This window comes from Vulpes lagopus, chromosome 15 (assembly GCF_018345385.1).
Source record: "Vulpes lagopus strain Blue_001 chromosome 15, ASM1834538v1, whole genome shotgun sequence".
NCBI lineage: Eukaryota > Metazoa > Chordata > Mammalia > Carnivora > Canidae > Vulpes > Vulpes lagopus.
Window position 1 is genome coordinate 43646382 of NC_054838.1, and position 21184 is coordinate 43667565.

Sequence of the window (21184 nt, forward strand, 5' to 3'; positions counted from 1 at the left end):
TACAGTGCCAGAGGATGTGGCCACCGAGTGCCAGCAATAACATCCAGTCTCAGATCCTCATGGTGTTGGGAGCCTTCGTGGAGATTCGTTGTAAGGGCAAAACCAGAAATAGATGAATTTTTAATGACAGGCCCTAGCCATGGCCTCGTTTTTTTTTTTTTTCAATGTTTCAATTTATTAAAGCACAAACTAGCAGAAATACAAAGCCAGTTCCATGAGGATATGAGAAATTTCATTTATATAGTCAGTGGAGAAAATGAATGCTGAAATAAGAGTGCCAGGTCAAATACAATGCTGATTCATGCACCACGAGGCAATTAAACCTTAATATCTGGGTTATATTCTCTACTGAACAAGAAAAAAAGTCTCTTCTTAGTTTAGTACAACTTAATTTATAACTTTTCAAAGCTGTAAAATAAATGGGATCTAGTCAATTTGTGAATAGCAAATCAAATAAAGCTATATTCCCTGAGATTCAGATGACCCTGAAGCAGGCTTAGATAAAGCTCTAGTGTGACATTTAAAATATCAGGAAATCATCTTTTTACTTTATTCCCAAGTTTTGGATAATTCTCCTGAACACTGTCTTTTTTCTTATTATCAATTAACAAGTACCTGTTTTTACTCTGATGGCACTGCCAGAAGCAATCCCCATATAAGCACTTGCACACATGCCCGTGACTTTGCCACCCTTACAGCTAGCTAGGGCATAACCATGAGGTTTGTTCTAGCTCTTCTGATGGACCTTACATATCACCTGGGTGGCGATCCCTGGGTGGCGCAGCGATTTGGCGCCTGCCTTTGGCCCAGGGCGCGATCCTGGAGACCCGGGATCGAATCCCACATCGGGCTCCCGGTGCATGGAGCCTGCTTCTCCCTCTGCCTGTGTCTCTGCCTCTCTCTCTCTCTGTGTGTGTGTGTGTGTGTGTGACCATCATAAATAATAAATTTAAAAAAAAAAAAAAAAGAAAGAGAGAAAGCACCTGGGTGGCTCAGTCAGTTAAGTGTCTGCCTTCAGCTGAGGTCATGATCCCAGGGTCCTGGAGTGAAGCCCCATGTTGGGCTCTCTGCTCAGCAGGGAGCCTGCTTCTTCCTCTCCCTCTGCCTGCTGCTCCCCCTGCTTGTGTTCTATCAAAAAAAAAAAAAAAAAAAGGCAGGAAGGCATGACTAAACTGAGAGTGTGAGCATGCCAGAGCGCGGCCTAGAGAGGAAGACCCTGTTTCCAGAGAAGTGCAAGGTGGTGATTATCGCTGTTGGTGTTGGAATGACGGCTGAGGACCCCCAGAAAGAGAAGCTATTTGTAGGTTTTCCTTTTGGTCACTTATTTGCTCCTCTTTCCTCCCAGTTTCCCTGAAACCTAATTAATAGCTAAACCTAATTAGTGGGACCGGACTGTGGGCTGTTGGTAGGGTCAGTCTCAGAAGCCATCAAGGCACACATGGGCATTTGAAGGGATGGAGCCAGTATTGATGGTTCCCTGGGCTTGCTTGCGTCAGGACCCTGGTCTGTGGTCAGTGCAGCAGCGGTGCATCTGTGGGGCCATCTGTGGCCAGTCTTTGTCCTGCAGGTCTCTGGGCTGTGCGCTTGAAGGGGCCCAGGGAAGATACCAGTATCTAGAGCTTGGAACGGCTCAGGTTTTCTCCAGGCTTCCCACTCTGCTCCTAGTTCTGTTTCTGGAACAAGGGAGTGCTTCCCTGTGGGATTCCGTGGCCTATGCCACTTGGCCTGAAAGCCTCCTGACATCGGCTGGAAGGTAGGTGGGTGCCGTGGAGGCAAACCCAGGGCTGTCTTCACTGGGTTGTACTGGGACTCTGAACTGGCCTGGGAGGCTTGAGGGTGGGTGGGTTATATGAAAGCCAGCCTGTCCAGCCTTCCCCTCATCTCTAACGAACATCAGGGGGGTTCACATGTTCCGGACATGAAGATATATGGTTCCTGTTCTGAAGGAGTGTACAATCAAATCATAGAGCTTTAGACTGAACATTCTTAAAATTCTCTGCCAGTTTCCGACCCCTTAGGGATCCTCGCTTCATGTCCTTGAAGGGAGATCATTCATCTTTTTCTTGAATGCCCAGAGGAGAGAAGCTCCCTACTGGGCATACTTCCAGAAAACATAGTTAGGAAAGTCTCCCTTCTGCTGAACCAAAATCTGCACCCCCTTGAACTTCCTACCTTGGCCATAGCTCTGTCTTCTCTAACCACACCAAAGGGGAGTAATGTCTCCATCATGACAGCTGGCACTTCCCACAGGAAGTACCTTGTCCTGAACTGAGACCCTTGGCCTTACTGCGCAGCTACAAGTATATCCCGGGTCCTGATGCTTTGAGTTTTGGAAGAGTAAACCATGCCACTGTAGGGCTCCTACAATTTCCTTAGTGTGCAAAGGGAAATTCTTTGCGGAAGGGAGCGAATGCACGATCGGGTGTAGTTTATTAGTGCCTGAGTCTATCTTTAAGAGTCCTATGTTTGAAGATTCATTCATTGATCTGTGTTTGTCAGGGAAAGGGCACTGTTGTAGGCCCTGAGGGATGTTTCTACACTCAAGGGGTTGACAGATGGGAGATGTGACAGTCACATGCACAACAGAATTCTGGGCAGGTGAACGAAATCAACTCCAGAAAAGTTCCTGTGTCCTGTGGAGTTAAGGGAAGGCTTCCTGGTTGTCCTGGATGGGAAGCAGGAGCATCAGCCTCCTGGGGGACGCCTCAGGGTCTGTGCTGGCTTCCCTAGCACAAGGTGACACCCTTTGGCCCCCGAAGGGAACTGTCCATCCCTGAGGCATGCCCATCTGTCTGAAAACAACGGCCATCTTTTTTAGGTGAAATTTACATAGAAATGGTGGTACATTTTGGAGCTATCTCTTTGGAAAACAAAAATTAAAAGGAAGGAACATAATTTGTGGGAAGGGCTATGAACAGGAGTCAGGACATGTTCTCTCTGCTGCCCCATTACCAATAATTCATGGTATCTTTGGAAGAAACAGAAAGGCCTATTGAAAGGAGGGGTCCCATGAAAGAACCAGCTCTGGTATGAGGAGACCTTTGGGAAGATCTCATGGTAGTTGGTGGCCACTCTGTGGAAGTCCCCATGATATCCAGCCTCCTCACTGGCCTCTTCCCAGATGTGTCTTCCTGGTTCCATTGTAACCTCTGGGGCACTGACCCCATCCTCTCTCCTTAAGTTTATGGCACTGCCGGCTTTCCATCTCGCTCATTGGCTCCTCTGTTGCACCTGCTGAGCAGTGTGGATATTCCACCCCCGCCTTCCATCCCCCCCATGCCCTCCCCAACACCTCCCCCAACTTGCTCCATCCTGGGCTCTCTCTCATCTTTTGCTCATCTCCCTAAGTGGTCTCCGCTTTCTAACTTCAGCTATCATCTGGACACAGCAACACAGTGACACAACCCCTCTCCCACTTCTGGTGGAACCCTGCTCCCCAGAAATGCTTGCCAGCAGCTCTGCAGGCACCTCAGACAGGGTGCCTCCAAACCTAGCCTGGTTTCCTGGCTCTGTGAAAGCTTCTTGTCACCTGTTTGGGGTGTCTCATCACTTAGTCTTCTAAGCGCCAAATGCTTGTGTGTGTGTTTGTTCATCCTTCTCCTTTACCATCCCGAGCACTCTCTCGAAGATCTGTTGACTCATCAGCATCTTTACAGTTTGTTCTTTCAGTTGTGCTGGTTCCTGCCCTTGTCATCTGTCATCGAGCTATTCATGTGAGCTTCTCACCTGGGCTCATTTCCTCTGGCTTCCTCTCCTACCCCCATGCACAACCTCTTCCTTCAGTGGTATCTCTTTAAAACCTCAGACAGGGTCCTGCTGCCCAGCTGCTTATAACCCTCCACCCTCCATAATCTACCTCCCATGCCCCTGAAGTCCTTCCTTTGGGCCGAGGTGCTTCCTAATGTCCCGCTCTCATCCCTGGACTACCTCTAACATCAGAGACACACACTTTCTTTCATGGCCTTGTGCCGTGGCTCTTGCCCTTTCTTTTGGCGATGGCACTCTTTGGCCTTTCCTGCTTGGCAAAGTCCTGTTCATCCTTCAAGGCTTATTTTAAGTGACATTTTCTCTGAAATCTCTCTCTCTCTTTTTTTTTTAAAGATTTTATTTATTCATGAGAGAGGCAGAGACATAGGCAGAGGGAGCAGGCTCCCTGCAGAGAGCCTGATACAGGACTCCATCCCAGGACCCTGGGATCATGACCTGAACCAAAGGCAGATGCTTAATCACTGAGCCACCCAGGCATATCCTGAAATCTTTTTTTTTTTTTTTAAAGAAACCTCTTCTTACCCCTGCAAAGTGACTTTATCTCGAGGCTGTGAGAGCATACAGAACTGCCACAGCCCTGACCATGTTGCTTTGGAGAAGTACGTGTGCCTGGGTAGAGGCCAGTGCTAGACCGTGAGCTCCCCAAGACCAGAAATGATGTTACTTGTTTCTGTATCGTTGGCACCCAGGCACATAGAAGACGTGCTGTAGATACCTGCTGTATCAGGATGTGTATTATTTCTAGGTATCTCAGCAGGGACTTTCTGATCTGAGCAGTTGGGGTACAGGCAGTGAGGGAGTCTGGCTCCTGGTGGCATGGCTCTCCTGTGGACCAAGTGAAAACACAGTGCAGGTCTCGGTGTCCAGTGAGGGGTGTTAGTGCTTCAGCCCTCCCCATCTGGCCTCTGGTCCAACTCAGAGCAGCAGCGCATGGAGGTTCCATGCTCCTCTCTCTTACATTTATGCGATGCAAGAGTAAAATGAGAGTTCTTGATGTCTACTTCAAAAAATGCACTATTGTAGAAGACTCCTGCTAGAACAATTACAGCTACTTGTTGTAGATTTAAATCTGCCAGAGATTAAAGGCATACAGCTCTTGACTTATTGAAAAACGAAAAAAGAACGATTTTCACTCCATATCTTTCAATTCATTCATATAAAGAGGTTTTCTGTCATGCGTTTGTATGTAATTAGATACAAGTCCTTAGTCCTTATGTAGGTAAGTTCATAGACAAAGGGCTAAAAATGCTGTGTACTGATGCCTCTTCTCGTGTGGGTTTTACATTCCTTGGGGGGTAGGGGGGAGGTCCCTGGAAGAGCAGTGCACTTGGAGTCTGGAAATGCAGGTTCTGCTTGTGGTCTTTTTCATTGTTCTGTACATTAATATTTTCCCCTTTCCTAAAGTGAGAAGAATAATACTAGTTATAAATTGCCATACAAAATACAGGAGGTTGAAGTTAGGTTTAAATTCACCCCTCCCTGGTCCTTGTACTGAGAGACTTCTACCGGTAGCATCAGGTGGTCCAGCCAAACTTGAGAACCTGCTGTTTACAGGATCCTGATGTGGCCCTTAGCGGGCAGAAGGGGTGTGGAATCGACTGTGTGATGTGTAGACATGCAACATGGCCTTCACACCCGGAGTATCAGAGAGGCAGGCTAACAAATGCAATACTGGAGCATGCCAGGAATCTCACTTTCACGTCACTTCTTTCTTTCAGTTTGAAAAAGAACTTCAGAGAATTTCAGAAGCCTATGAGAGCCTGGTCAAGTCCACTACCAAGCGAGAATCACTGGACAAGGCGATGAGAAACAAACTGGAAGGCGAGATCCGGAGGCTTCATGATTTCAACAGAGACCTCCGAGGCACGTCCGGCCCCATCTGCATGCTCCCCACCCCAGACTCCTGTGTAGCTGTAGCCTGGCTTCAGGTTCACAGTGTGTCCAGTAGTCTTGGGAAGTCCAGCCACCTGGGGCAGGGGTGCTCGAAGAACAAGATTGTTCTTTTCTCCTTTGTGGGTTGCGGGTTGTGGGTTGCTGCCCTAGGCCCGAGAGGTGGCAATCTGTGCACGAGTTCCTGAAGGTGAGGGAGTATACGTGTGCAGCTCCTTCTCTGCTTTAAAAATACCTAATGATCTGCTTCAGATTTCCTCAGTAAAATAAAAATAAAAACATAACTTCAAAATCTTAAAAAATAACAAAATAAAAGTACTTAGGCATAACTTTGCAAAGGAGATTGTGTGAAAACACCAATGTTGGATGCCCAACCCTTCTCACACCAGGCTGAGTCATTTGGTAGCACTTTGAAAGCCACCACTCAATACTTGCTGGATGTAGCATAGAAGATAGAGCTAGACAGTATCCCTCTTGGAGGGAAAAAAAAATTCCCAAGTTGTGAAAAGAGTAGACATGTATAAATTCCTTGAAAGCTGGAAGCTACCTGCTATAGGATCTTGGCAGTCTCCAACACACAGAATGATTAACCCATAACATTCTACTTGTCTTCCAGCGAGCCCAGGCACTTTTTGGTTGCCTTGTCTCAAACCACGTGGTTTGAGCAAAGATAGAACTCAGTAGATAGAATCTTCATCCATTGGGTCCATTTTGCCTTTTTAAAACAATTTTGGTTTTTACATAATTGTTATTTCTATTTTTTGCTTCCCCACTACTGGCTAGACGTAGGACTGGTGGTTGGGGATAGACTAGGGCTGGGTTTGAGGCCAAGGAGATACAGCCCCTTTTCAAGGACTTCCAAACAGTTTTGCTGGCCTTCCAGGCAGAGATGCAGTTGTCAGATCCTGTGCTCAGCTGCCTCTTGCTGCTGACATTAGACTGCAGGAAGGCACAGAATGTGCGTCTGAAGACTTTTCTCTGGGTATTTTGGAAAATGTTTTCTCTCCCCATGAGTGATTCAGTTTGGGATTCCTGCCTTAGCATCTGCATACTCAGCTCTTGGCACCTATGTATGTCATTTCTGGTTGGGATGGTGACTTAAATCCATATGCATTTCTTCATGACCATTTCTTTTCTGTTCACAGATCGCCTGGAGACTGCCAATAGGCAGCTGTCTAGCAGAGAATATGATGGGCATGAAGACAGAGCTACAGAGGGGCTTTACGCTTCCCAGAGTGAGTCTCCACATTCTCCAAATTGGTATTCTTAAAAACTGAGGGCCTGAGGAAAGAGTCGTGTTAATTTTAAGTAGGTTTTTAAGTAGGCTGTTTGCTCCTTGTTGGTTCATGTAGCATAGAAGCTGTTGCAGGGGGCCTGGGTCTGCCAGACACAAAGCCAAGGTTGATTTCTATTATTTCAGCAACGTTTATTCTGTCCTTCTGACCTATGGTTCCTCTCTAACATCCTCCAGGAAATAGCAACATCATAGTCTTTCCTGGCACTCACCACTTAAATAAGGCACCACTCTCCCTCATGGAGAGGGAAGGAGGCCCATGTTGGGATCTGGTCCTCCTGGCCTGTTTTGTGCTCCTCAGGTTGAACAGTTCCGGACTGGCTGCCCCTAGCAGCATCAAGGTACCGAGAGTCTTATCATGCATCTCCATGTGTGGTGCTTGTTTCCAAAAGTCACTGAGCCCACTGCAGTCCAGAATAAAATGATCATTGGAACCCTGGACCTCTAGATATATTGGGAGAATATTTTATTCATCTAACCAGAGGCACATGATAGAAACAAATAGGTTTTGAGAAGCCATTGATCAGAGATTGAATCTCTGCAAACCCATTATATATCATAAATGTAAAAATCCTACTCTTATCTTTTTTTTGAAGCTGTTTAGAAAATTGAAGTTATTTCTGTATCAGCATTCTTTTTCTTTTTTTAAAGGTTTATTTATGTATTCATGAGAGACACAGAGAGAAAGGCAGAGACACAGGCAGAGGGAGAAGCAGGCTCCTCGCGGGGAGTCCGATGTGGGACTTGATCCCAGGACCCTGGGATCACAACCCGAGCCAAAGGCAGAGGCTCAACCACTGAGCCACCTAGGTGCCCCCATATCAGCATTCTTAGCAACATTGTGGATCAAGAGCTCACAAACTAAAGATAGTTGGTTCCCACCACAGAAAGTCATGTGTTCAGACACTGGCCATGCCTCTTACAATGGTGGTATTCTGACGCTTGACCCCTGAGTACAGCCATATGTTTTCAAGGCTGGGAAATAATCAGTTAAATTTTCTAATTTCCAATACTGTTTGGTTGGGTTTGAGCTCCTTTGGTTCCCCCAAATTTATTCATGGTAGCACTCTAGTTATTGGTCTCAGTTTCGTGTTTTAAATTCTGTTTTGGCAAATGGACACTGATACTTCAAGGGATTTTGCTGCAGACTCCTTGAGTGTCTTATAGTAGATGACTTGGCCTATGTTCAGATTTACATAAACAGCTGTATCAGCGTCTTGAATTATTCGCTTCCTAACAGAGTTTTTCTCTTCTTGTGGGTGCAGTCGATCTACCATCTCATCTGAGCTTTCATTCAAAAGAAGAGTCATCTGTGCTCTTTGCATTTAGGATTTTAAAATATGGCTTTTGGATGACCATGTGCCTGGGCAGAGGAAGTGTCCTGCTGGTACTCTGCCTTCTTGTCAAGGGATATTATTTTGTCACTTAGTTCAGGTCAAAATGGAAAAGCCAGTTAGTTTCATCTGAGGGGCATTGGCTCCAGCCTCCTAGCCCAGACTCTGCTGATGGAATATTAAGATTTGGTGTTGTGTGAGTTGAGAAATGTTCCTGAAAACTTTAACCTTCTGGCAGAAAGCCAAAACATCAATAATGAAGGCAAAGAGGGCCTTCCAGTTTTACAGGGAATGATTTGTTCTGTGCAAACATGCTTCACTGTTCCAAAGGCATAAACAAGAGAGTCCAGAGGCATTTTTCAACCTCTTAAAGGTATCTCAGTGTCAGTGTGTAATATAGTTGAATCTAGGCAGGGTATTTGAAGCAGGTTTGCTACCAGTGATATCTAACAAACTTTTCAATACCTAGTCTTTACAGGATAGTTGTGCCTTTATCACAACTCTGTAATTATTTGCATAGCTCTTCCTTTCCTGGTGTGGCAAGAGATGGACTTGAGATGTTATTTCTAATTTGCAGATTAGTGAATTGTAAGAACTCTTTTTATATGAAAGAAATTAACATGTTCTCTATTGTATATGTTGCAGATATTTTCTTCAGTTCTCTTTTTAATCTTTGATTATAATGTTCTTTATGTTATAGGAGATATTTTTAAGTAACCATATTTATGCCTCCTAGGCTTTATATCATGCTTAGAAATGCTTATCATTCTCCAGGATTGTAAAAATACCTATGTTTTCTTCAAATGTGTTTATAATTTCACTGTCCACAAGGTGTATATTTTTGAAGCTAATTTGGGAGGCACAGTAGAAGAGAAACTTATGAGGGACTACCTAGAGGTAAGGAGACAAGTTAACAGATATTTTGGTATCTAGACAAGAGGAGTAGAAGTCCTCACCTAAGACAGAAGTAGTGATGGCAAGTAGGGGACAGAGAAGTAAGTGACAAAATTAGCAGGACTCAGTGACCAGTTGAATAATGGCAGTGAGAGAGCCAGAGAAAGGGGTGTGACTGAGCAACTGGATAGATGGTCACCCTTTACCAAAAAACAGGAAGAGAAGCAGGTTGGGATGAGCTAACGAGTAAAGGTTTGGGTGTGTTGAGTCATCTCTCGCTGTAGCCTGTAGCTAAGTGAACAGGTGTAACAGTAGATGCAGACATACCTAGAAGGCTGGTCATGGGCAGTGTCCTCTGTCAGGTTTTGATGTGACAGAAGGGCAGGCTGGAATTACCATCTCTCTTCGTCATTAATGTGTCCCATTTCTGTATTCTTTTAGAAACTCTATTATTAAAAGACTTTTTAAGTGCTTAGTAATAATAGTTATAAACATTGTGCACTCAAAAGGAACCATCCTTTTCAAGTAAATCTTTTGAGATTCTAGCCCTTGGGTAAGAGAAATAAAGACTGCTGACCAAACAGTGGTAAATCCTCTGGATAACACAAGCCAAGGAGCTAAGGCTAAGTTGTGAAGCCCACAACAAACACGTTGGCCAATGGAAAAATTAGAGGGAAGGAGAAAGTAGAGACTGGCTCATTTGGACTTCTTGTTAGGTGTTCATGTTGAATCTAGGAGTCCAGGGCCAAGAAGACCCAAGGAAATCTTGTAGTACAGTTGGCCAGTAGGGCTTTTGTAAAGCTCTCTCAGATAATGAAGGGCCCATCACTAAATATCCCTGTTGCCCAGATTAGTTTGCCTTTGAAGACACTCAATGCTCTTAAGTTGGAGCCCAACAAAGACCTTTGTAGATTGCTGGTGTGCTTACTACTTAGCTCTACAGGTTGAAATGAACACTAAACCGGAGGATTATTCTGACCCCCTTTGGTCATGAAATTTGTCTATATTAATAATCGTACTGAATGAAGTCTTTAGGAGTTTGATGACTGTGAGGAGTTGTTTTTCTCTATCACCTCATGGTGTTGCATCACTTGCTTTGGAGGAATTCAGTTTTATTTGTTTTCTGGATTTGTGTGTTTATTTTTCTGAATATTTTTGTAACTGAACTGCTCCTGAAAAACAGGACATCTAGACAATCCTTATTTTGTCTGTCTGTGTGAAACTGGGGCTTCTTTGTCCTTTAAAGTCTTTTACCTTGCTGAAATCCCTGGTTTTCCCATTTGTTTGTCTTGCACCTATGCACTTGTGCACATTCTCACATGCACACACACACACACATACACACACACACACAAAGCAGAGGTGGGCCATTGGCCACCAAAGGCAGTGTCCTGGGAATGTCTGTCGTCATTCTTAGCTCTGTCTTCTCAGTTTCTTTCTGAAAACTGATAACTCTGCAGAATTCCCATGCCCTTCGGCCAGAAAGCCAAAAATAAAATATTAGTTACAGGGAAACTAGACTGGTAGAGATTATCTTATCACGTTCTCGAGTTGAGTGGGAGCTGATTAGCTGTGGCATATGTGTGTGATTCCAGGATAAAACCAGCCATGTTTGGGGCACCTGGGTGGCTCAGTGGTTTAGTGTCTGCTTTTGGCTCAGGTCCTGATCCTGGGGTCCTGGGATCGAGTTCCGCATCAGGCTCCCTGTAGGGAGCCTGCTTTTCCTTCTGCCTATGTCTCTGCCTCTCTTTCTGTGTCTCTCATGAAAAGATAAATAAAATCTTTTTAAAAACCCAATCAGCCATGTTCCACAATGTGCAAGAACTTGTCTCCATCTCTTTGGGGTTCTTGAGGCCTCATAGGCTCATCATATTTGGTTAAACCTTAGTCTATGTAAGTTAGATAGTTAGATTCTGGCTGTTAAATGTGTTCCTCTCTTACAAAAAAAAAAAAAGATGTTTTGGACATTCAGTTATTTGTCTAAGTTTTTGAGTAATGGGTGAATAAGTCAGAACCATATGGATTTGATTTCTCCTGTAATTCTCACAGAGTTGGAAATTAACACCAAAAACTGTCTGTGACCAACTTATTTTAAGAATGACAGTGATTTGCCATGTTCTGTGCATCTTGTAATCATCATCTTTCTCTTGAATCCTGTTTGAGGCACTGATTTTCTGTCCCTTGTAGAATATAAAAGAGACTAATGTAATTTCCTGGAAGAACTCCCATTTAGTGTTGGTGGTTCCCAGAAGGGCTTGTGTGAAACACAAGACAGAAGTTACAATGACATAAACATTGGTTCCATTGACCCACATGGAGCATCGGGAGATTGTTCTGAATCCTCACTGGGTTTCATTATATCCCGTTGTAGGTTTCCATCAGGCTTCATTAGGAAGGACAGGTTAGATGTTGTCACATATGGATGCTTGGTTTTCCCCTCCTCTGGGCCTGCTGGTGCTTATAGCTTCTCCCAACTTGGAGCAGAGCCCACTGCAGTGCTTTTTCCACCTGCATTCCATATGGGTGGGATTTATTTGCACGGATGCCCTCCTCTAGATGGGAGAACTGTAGACATTCTTTACCAGTATCCACAGTACCCATCCCCAACCCTCACTGAAAGCCCTTGAATCTTTCCATGCACCTGCCACTCAATAAATGTGTATTGAGGGAGTGAATGAAAGTGGAAAAATCCTCATAACAATAAGGCTGGAAATTCTCTTTCTACATCATCAGTATCAAAATGTACTCTTTAGCTCAATATCTCCCAGTCATATTTAGAGATAACTGGGTTATCTTCAGTTACTTAAAGACATGAGGCAAATTAGTAAAAGAACTGTCAGAATAGAAGCCACTTAAAAATGCTCAGGGGGCACCAGGGAGGCTCAGTCAGTTGGGCATCAGACTCTTGGTTTTGGCCCAGGTCGTAATCTCGGAGTTGTGAGGTTCAGCCCTGTGTTAGGCTCCATGCTCAGTGTGTAATCTGCTTGAGATTCTCTTCCTTTACCTCTCCCTCTAACCCCTCTCCCTGCTCCTGCATGTGCATGTGCTGTCTCTCAACTGAATAAAATCTTTTAAAAAAATGCCCAGATTCCCTTTTTGGCTTCAACCCTCCCTCCTTCCTTTTTTGGTATATAGAAAGCTTCCTTTTTTGGTATATATAGGAAGCTATCCTGGTAAGGGAAACCTTTTACTAGTAAGGACAGAATTTAATAGTATTTTTTAATAGTATTTTTCCTGAAAGTTGGTATTAATACAGTTGACTTTGGTTTCCTTGACTCCTTCTCTTTGACTCTACTGTGGTTGTATTGAGGATGCAAGTTGGCTGTGGTATATGAAGATTTTCATAGCAACCGGCCAGGTGCTCACATTGACCAATCCGTATACCATTCCAGACACCCCAGATGAGAGCCTAGGCAAAGGGAAGGGACCATGAAGTCTGCCAAGGCAGTATCATTTAAGTAGAGAAAATTTTCTTGCCCTAAATTAACTGACTTTCTTTATAGACAACCCCTATGTTTAATAGGACTGTGCAGTCCTAAATATCAAAGTTTTGTTAGGCATAGGCTTAAGCAAATAATTTTGGATCAGTTGCTACATCTTCTAAATCTTAGTCTCTCACTAATATACTCAGTGACTTGAAGACAGATGCTTCATGTCCCTATACCTCCATTTTTTCTAAAGAAATAGAACAAACCTGATTCAACCAACAGGGCTCTAAGGGATAAGCAGTGCTGGAAAGGCAAAGACTTTATAAAATGCATTTATTCTGTAAGGCTGCTTCCTACCTCCTTCCATCTACCTCAGCACCCACCTTCTCTGCCATGGCCTGACAGTTTTGGGGGTGGGGAAATGGGCCATGTTCCTGAAGAATGCCTGCATGGCTCACCGAGCCTTGCTGAATTTGGAAAGCAGAGCAGGTGCATGCTGAAACCACTTGATCAACCTTGACAGGCAGTGCTGAGAAACTTCAAACCTCCCAACAATCAGATGCACACTCAGGCTGCAGGGCATCTGTTTATGTTCAATCAAATCTCCCCAAGTGTGAAAATTAACATTATTAAATTTAGGCTGATTTTCTGTGCTTCAAGAACCAGAGCTGATTGAAGAACTGTCTCTTGATTGTGCGTTGACAGTGGTTTCTAACAACTGAACATGAGTTATGATCGTCATATTGTTGGTCTTAAACTTTTTTTGTTGCTTGGCATTCCTCTTAGGGGATTGAAAAATCAAATGCCTTTGACTTTATTAGGGTCCACATTTCTTTAACTAATTCCTGGATGGATGGATGGATGGATGGATGGATGGATGGATGGAGTAAGCCCAAAATGAAAAACATGCTAAAGTCTATTTGCATTTCATGTGAAGTCAGGAAACTCTCATTTTCCCTGACTGTTCAGAACCAAGAAATCCAGGATTCTAGGTCTCAGCTCACATCAAATGGTAATTGCCAGGGAAGTCTTCCTGAGAATAAAGTGAAGTCTTTTATATCCTCCTCCTACTCCTGGTACTCTTCCCCCTTGTAAATGCTCATCACAGTTGTACATAAATAACTGTTTGGACGGTCATGTTCTGTCTTTCCTTCCTAAACCACATGCAGCATGAGGTTTGGGGCCCCATCTCTCTTCCTCACCGTTGCAGTCTCAGATCTTTGTATTTCCAGAACCTGGTACAGCGTTTGGCCCTTAGAGTCATTTAATAAATATTTGTTGGATAGTCAATAAAATAACGATGATTGTTATTTAACCAAAGATATTGGCTGTCCACTCTGAGCTAGCCGTGTTCTAGGCCACAGATGGTAAATAATTTTAGGCTTGGGGGCCATACCTACTCCAGTCTGTCCCTGTGGCCTGGAAGCTGCTGTAGATGCTCTATAAGCAGGTGAGCATGGCTGAGTTCTAGGGAAACTTGATTTACAGAATCAAGAATCAGGCTGTGGGATTTGGTCTGGAGGCCATGGTGTGCTGACCTCTGTGCCAGGTACTAGTCAAGGAAGGAGAGAAAAAACAGGAACCTCAGTAAAAGGAGGGCAGAAAAGAAAGACCTCCTGAAGTAGTCCCTAGATCTCACTCTATGAATTGCCCAAATTTGTAAACCAAGATATAACTGTCAATGTCTTTCCTGGGAGTCATCTTTTACTTGATCCCTAATCTGGTGAGCATGATGATCATCATTTTAGATAAACGGAGACATGTAGGAATGCAGTCACTGGGTTTAGCTACCAGTGAGGATCCAGAATTTGCTAATGATGGGTATACAGCTGGGCAGGATCAGCCTGTGGGTGATGGTGGAGAAGCAACCGCTGGAATACTGAGGTCTTAGTACCAGTACCAGGAGTTTCTTAGTACCAGAAACTCCTGTCATAAGCAGCCTTCTGTGAGATGAAGGCTGCAGATTATGGAGAGGACCTTGAAGGTCACAAATATGGTCACCAGCAGTGCATGTATGCTCTGAACCAGAGCTCATTAAACAGCCATCTGAGGGGCACCTGGGTGGCTCAGTGGTTGAGTGTCTGCTGTTGGCTCAGGTCATGATCCTGGGGTCCTGGGATCAAGTCCTGCATCAGGTTCCCTGCCTGGAGCCTGCTTCTCCCTGTGCCTGTCTTTGCTTCTCTGTGTCTCTCATGAATAAATAAAACCTTTAAAAAAAAAAGCCATCTGATTGCCACTGTGAGCGACAATGTTGTCAGAGGCTGTTGAGCTGATGGTTAAAAGTTTATCCTTAAGTGTAGCTGCGATTTGCTCCCTTGTATCTGTTCTTCAGGTCATGGTTCAGGCCAGCCTGGCTGTGGTCATCAAAGAACAGTAACAGCTGCCAACATTAATTGAACACTTATTGTATACGCCAGGCACTCTGCTAGCCTCTGTAGGTACATGATGTCTTTTAGTCCTTCAACCTGTGAGTTCAGTATTACAGGTATTTTACAGACAAGGACCTAAGGCCCAGGAAGGCTGAGTGGCCATTCCATGGCCATACAAGGTGGTGAGTGGAGCAGACAGGTTTTGAATACAGGTCGTTCTGAGTGTGGAGCCCAAACTTGTATTGAGCAGGTGTGGGGAAGCCCTTCTTGTGTATCAGGAGGCACAAAGAGGTTGTAATGTCAGCCGTGGCAGTGGTGGACTCCCAGTGATTTTAGAACTCGTTTAGTGTAGCCTGCATGTTTAACTAATGAAGAAACTGCAGCAAGAATGATCCAGTAGTTTCCCCAAGGCCCCATAGGTGTTTAATGGCTAAACCACGATGAGAATTGAAACTTCCTTATTTTTTTTCTTCCTCTCTCTAAAGGTAATCTCTTTTGACTCTAGAGGTGATGAAAGATTTCACATTTTTTAAAAAGATTTTATTTATTCATGAGAGACACACAGAGAGAGGCAGAGACACAGGCAGAGGGAGAAGCAGGCTCCCTATGGGGAGCCTGATGCGGGACTCCATCCCAGGACCCCGGAATCATGACCTGAGCTGAAGGCAGATGCTCAACCACTGAGCTACCCAGGTGCCCAAAGATTTCACATTTTTATCTCAAGAAGAATCTGGGTAGTAGGAGGATGTAAATAATTCCTTGCCAGAAGTGTTATTTGGTTGCAAATTACTAAGCCCAGCACTGTGACTTAATAAAAGTAATAATAATAATGATAATAATAATAATAATGTCTTTGGGTCTTCTCAAGTGAGTTCTAACTACTGGAATTAACATTCCGTGCTTCTGACTTATACATCTATCTTTGAACCCTGGCCAATTATAACAGAAGGCTTTGTTGGATAATCCAGTATCTCTCTTCAAATACAAAAACAAAAAATTGTTGAGACCAGAATAGAGCTTAGAGTCTTAAAAAAAAAAGTTCTCTCAAAATATCTATGAAATTAAACTTTTTGTTCTTGAGATGATGAAAAATAAAAAATAAGCAGAGTACAATGAGTAATTCTGTGGTGCAGTTCCTTTACAATTCATTTCTGAAACTATTTTTGGTTCACAAATTGTAGTGAGAGCATACAGCTGGATCTTCATGGAATCAGAGAACTTTGAGGGGACAAAGTATTTGTTTTAAATCCAGAAAATTTGGTCTTAGACCATTAAAAATAAGCTTGCATCTGTTACTAATTTTCTTTTTGCTTACAAAGACTGTGGTTTGGTAGAAAGAAGAGAAAGAAAAGGATCAGTTCAAAGCAAGTTACAAAAATGACAATGAGAGGTGTTACCGAAGTCGAAGGAGGCAGAAAATGTAGCTGCAGACAACACATTTCTTTGTCCTCGATCAGCCCTAGAAGGAACCACTTGTTGCCCAGGGTAAAACAGCTTCCCCAGCATAAATGTCTCCTTGGGCCAGGCGCTGGTGTTAAACCTTATCTGCCATCCAAAGGACCCATTTGAAAATCATAGCTTTCTATACATACATATTCTTTTTTTCCTCCTTAAAAAGATTTTATTTATTTGACCGATTGAGAAGAGAGCACAAGCAGGGGGAAGGGCAGGCAGAGGGAGAGGGAGAAGCAGGGAGCCTGACTCAGGGCTTGATCCCGGGACCTGAGATCATGACCTGAGCAGCTGCTTAATCAGCTGAGCCACCCAGGTGCCCCACTATGTATATATATTCTAATAATGCCTTAATGAATGTCTTAACCAAAACAGATAGAAGTATATACTGTGTACCTATATACATAATAAAATTTATACACTTCAGGTATGCAGTATGAGGAAACGTAGCAACCACCACAATCAAGGTAAAGCACAGGTGGATTCTGGGGCCTTTTCCTTGCCTCTGCCCCTGTGTCTGCTTACTCACTCTCCGGGTCTTCACATCACTGCCCCCTGTATCATGTCCAGGTCTTATGGTGGTTTTCTACACAGGGAGCCACACTATCTGGTAGGCCTTTCTTCCTGGTGCCTGGAAGTAAAAGTGTCTGTGGTTCATCTTTATATATTAAGAAAAAATAAAAACAAAAAATAGGCTTCTGTTCTCTGATGGTTATAGAAAGCTTGGTTTATAATGGATTCATAAATATGTGTACAGTCAAAACCAAGTGCCCCGTACCTCCTATATTTATGTGGTGCTATTCATTGCCTAATTCGTTATTTTGCTGTCAGCAGTGACAGGGAAGTAGCAGTACATTTTTATTTCAAGTAAAAAAAATAATAAAAGTTGAAGACTGAACCATACCTTTGGAAGCTGAGTGAATGCATGGGTGTCTACTCAGTCAAGCAAGTTAGTAAGCTGCATAGGTCATAAATTTGAGTAGGTTCCAAAAAACCCCACACCTATCAATTATACCTGAATCACGTAAGTACAGTTTCCAGCACTAAAATGCAACATGAAGACCAAATCAGAGAAAATTGTGTTTTAAAAGATTATGTTGTATTCAAGAGAACTGTATTTATAGAAAATTAAATTGAAGAGAACTACTGGTATTCAAATATTTCTAGCACATCATAGCTAAGGTAGCTTGCTTTTGGTGCTACAAATTCCCTTTGAGGCCTGGACATTAAAGAGCAACAGATAACTTATATAAAATATAAGTTGTATGTTTTATATAACAACCTATATATTCTGTTGTATAACAAAAATAGATGTTAAGACCAAAATGTATTATTTTTGTTCATTAGATGAATAGAAAATTTTCTGGTTAGGTTTTGTCGCTTTCTGGTGATAAGGACCTGAAACTAGCATTTTAAACTTTTATTTTAAAGACTGAGTTAGGGGACCCCTGGGTGGCGCAGCGGTTTGGCGCCTGCCTTTGGCCCAGGGCGTGATCCTGGAGACCCGGGATCGAATCCCATATCAGGCTCCCGGTGCATGGAGCCTGCTTCTCCCTCTGCCTGTGTCTCTGCCTCTCTCTCTCTGTGACTATCATAAATAAATAAAATAAAATAAAATAAAATGAGCTGACGGGCAAAGTATGAGAAATAGGCATTTAGAAAACCAAGGGTTGCATGCAAGTAGAGAAAAATATGACATCTTACCAATTTCGCAGGGCATGCTTTAAAAAAATAAAAATAAAAAAATAAAGATTGAGTTAGAATTTGATATGTGTCAGTAACATCTTCTTCCTCAATAACCTGCCACAGCTTCTGACCCGTGAAATACTCCTGTTGTCTTAGATTCTTACCATCCTACAAAGGTAGTGTGAAGTACGCTCAGTAGGAAGAGTCAGACAGGTAGGCGTGGGCCACTGTCTGTGAAATACAAGGCAGAAGATGGTAAGGACTCATTGGACAACTCCCTCCACGTGGTGCCCCCTCGACAAAATGTAGGAGTCTGGGCTCTCCTTTGTAGGAGAGATCTGCTTTATGGAAGCAATCAGAAAAGCCTCCCACAGCGAGTAACCTTCAGGGTGGGCCTTGAACACTAATTAGTATTTTAGAGTCATTGTGTTGCCATAGTACTGTCTAAAAGGGACACTCTCTTTTCCTTTTAAATTGAAAGTAAATTCTAATTTTTTAAAAAGATTTTATTTACTCATGAGAGAGAGAGAGAGGCAGAGACACAGGCAGAGGCAGAAACAGGCTTCTCACGGATAGCCCGATGTGAGACTCGATCCCAGGACCCTTGGTAAAGGGCAGTAGCTGGCAGTAGCTGGACTCTCCCAGCCCCCCAGTTACATTGGGCTCAGGGAAAAACTCCTCAAAAACCTGTTATATCAGGAAAGGCCTAGAAATTGATACCTACTTAGGAAGAGCCAGGTCACAGCTTTGTTTGCTCACCAACTCCAGCCGTAAGTTGGAGTGCTGAATTAAAAATGAGCAGGGCAGCACACGGTGCTATGAAACCACACCCCCACACACCCCGCCCCTGCCATGGATTCCATCCTTGGAATTCCTCAACAGAGGTTGCTAGGGCCCACCATGCCATGGTTCAGCCAGCAGTCAAGCTTGGCAGAATAAAGTTCTGTTGTAAAGCTCAAGACACGGTGCCCAAGGCATCGTAAGCCCCCAGTAATATGTCTGCTCTTGCTGTTTTTTATAGAACGTCTGGTACGTGCCAAGTGCCACAGTAGGTATTTCACAGTGAGCCGCTCTAAAGCTCACATCAGTCATGCAGAGGACATCTCACTAGTTCCATCTGAGGAGATGGAGTCCGGCATATCTCATGTGTCCAAGGTGAACCACTGTGCGAAAGTGCCAGAATCAAACCAGGTCGGCCTGGCCACAAAGCTGTGCCACTGCTGTGGTTTCCAGAATAAACAGTATAGGAGCAGACATCCTCTGTGTAAATGGGACGAGAGCCATTGGCTAAACAACCCCCCGCTCCACGCATTTCAGGGTAATTCATATCCACTGAGTAAACAGACCATTCTGGGCAAGAGTTCTCTTGTGTCAACTTGCCTGTTCTAGGAATTCTCAGTATATACATTGGAGCCCAACCAAAAATTCAGTGTGAGGCTGGTCTTTCTTGAGATATCCCAAGGGGATTAGCTAATAATAAGCTGAAGGGACCTTCTTACGCAGTGGTTTTGCCCATGGGACTCTTCCCTTGGCATCTCCTAAGAGATGGCCTTTAATCTAGAATGGCTCTGACATACCTCCGACCTGTGTCTCCAGGGTCACAGCTCCCCCCCCCCCCCCATCCACAGGCTCACTGCCTTGACGGCCTCTCCTCCCTCACATGGTAGCTTGAATTAGATGTCCTCTCTGAGCTCTCATGGCACCTGTGTGAGTGTGTTAGAGAAGCTTGTCCCATTGCCTTCGCCTGTGTCATTGTTCTCTTCCTGCTTGATTAAGAGCAGAACACCACGACCGACTCATCATCTTGCAGCTCCAGAATTGATCAGACTTTTAGAAACACCAACGATAACCACAGGATTATCATAGTCGACGTTACCTGGGTCCTTAATAACCATTTGCATCTGTCAAGTAGATACTGTTGTGATCCTCCCTGTAAAGGCAAGGAAGCCAAAGGTTCCAGGAAGACGTTCATTTGCTTCAGAGTCACAGAACTGTCCATGGTGGAGCTAAACGTGAAGCGGGCAGTTTGCTTCTAGAACCATGCTTTTCTCAACACTCTCTGATGCCTCCATGTACTAGAGGCCTAATGAATTCATAGTTGTAAATGGATACTCATGTGATTGCTGGGTTTGGAGAAACATGATATGGCCAGTGACATACTTAAATCCCTGCAGTAATGAGCATCAATGAGCTCTCATGCACTTTCTGCTTCTCTTATTTTGCAATTCTGCCCTCTGCCTGCTTGTGCGGGGGAGGCATACAGCCCCGTGCTCTTGAATGTAAGCTAGAGAGACACAGAGGCATGTTTGACTCTGCCATTGATTGAGCACTCCCACTTCTGTGCACAGGTGACTTAACCCAAGGGTCACTTTCCTCATCAGGAAAGTGGCAATAATAGCAGTGCCAGCCTCCCCCAGTAAACTGAGAAGAAATGGAATAGTTAAAAGGAATAAAGTCACCATTCTTGGAATGCAAGCAGGTTTTGTTACTCTAACTACTGTAACAAACGTTGTTTTTAAAACTTTGCCATGGCGAGCTCTACTCCCTATCTGTGGAGGAAGGGAACAGGAACAGGAAGTTCAGAACAGGAAGTTCTGAGCTAGTGTGAGTGATACCAAGTGATATTGCTACAGCCTGAGGTCCATGGTCACCAAACTCATAACAGAAATATTTCCACCCCTGAATTTCAGAGGGCTGGACAGCAGTCCAGAGTTCATGGAGTCTTCGTTCAATACCCACGTCTTTGTCTCATGGTGTACCCTGTGAGGTTTGGGGAGTCTGAGCAGAGTATTGAGCTGAGGGTGTCCATGGTCAGTCCATCAGCCATCTGATGAGTGGTGGCTTCAGTGGTAGAGTATGACAGCTGTATGACAAAGGCTGTCAGGAAATACCTAGTAGCTAACAAGAACTACCATCTTTATACAGCTGGCAATGCACAGTAGAGAATCATCCATTCATTCAACAGTTTTGAGCCAGGTGCTGTTCTAGGCCCAGGAAATCAATAATGACCAAAACAGAGATCTAGGATATTGAGGTCCTTATGCTTTATATGTCTCATTTACAACAACA

The 21184-nt window shown here is 43.9% G+C and overlaps 1 protein-coding gene across 3 annotated transcripts in view; it reads left to right on the forward strand.

Annotated features, from left to right (window-relative positions):
• The window catches only part of AMOTL1 (angiomotin like 1), a 156814-nt gene that overhangs the window by 108697 nt on the left and 26933 nt on the right, over positions 1–21184 (forward strand). For all 3 annotated transcript variants that reach the window (XM_041729970.1, XM_041729971.1, XM_041729972.1), the window contains 2 exons: positions 5487–5631; positions 6804–6893. In XM_041729970.1, the coding sequence (XP_041585904.1) occupies positions 5487–5631; positions 6804–6893 (235 nt within the window). The remainder of the gene's footprint in view (positions 1–5486; positions 5632–6803; positions 6894–21184) is intronic.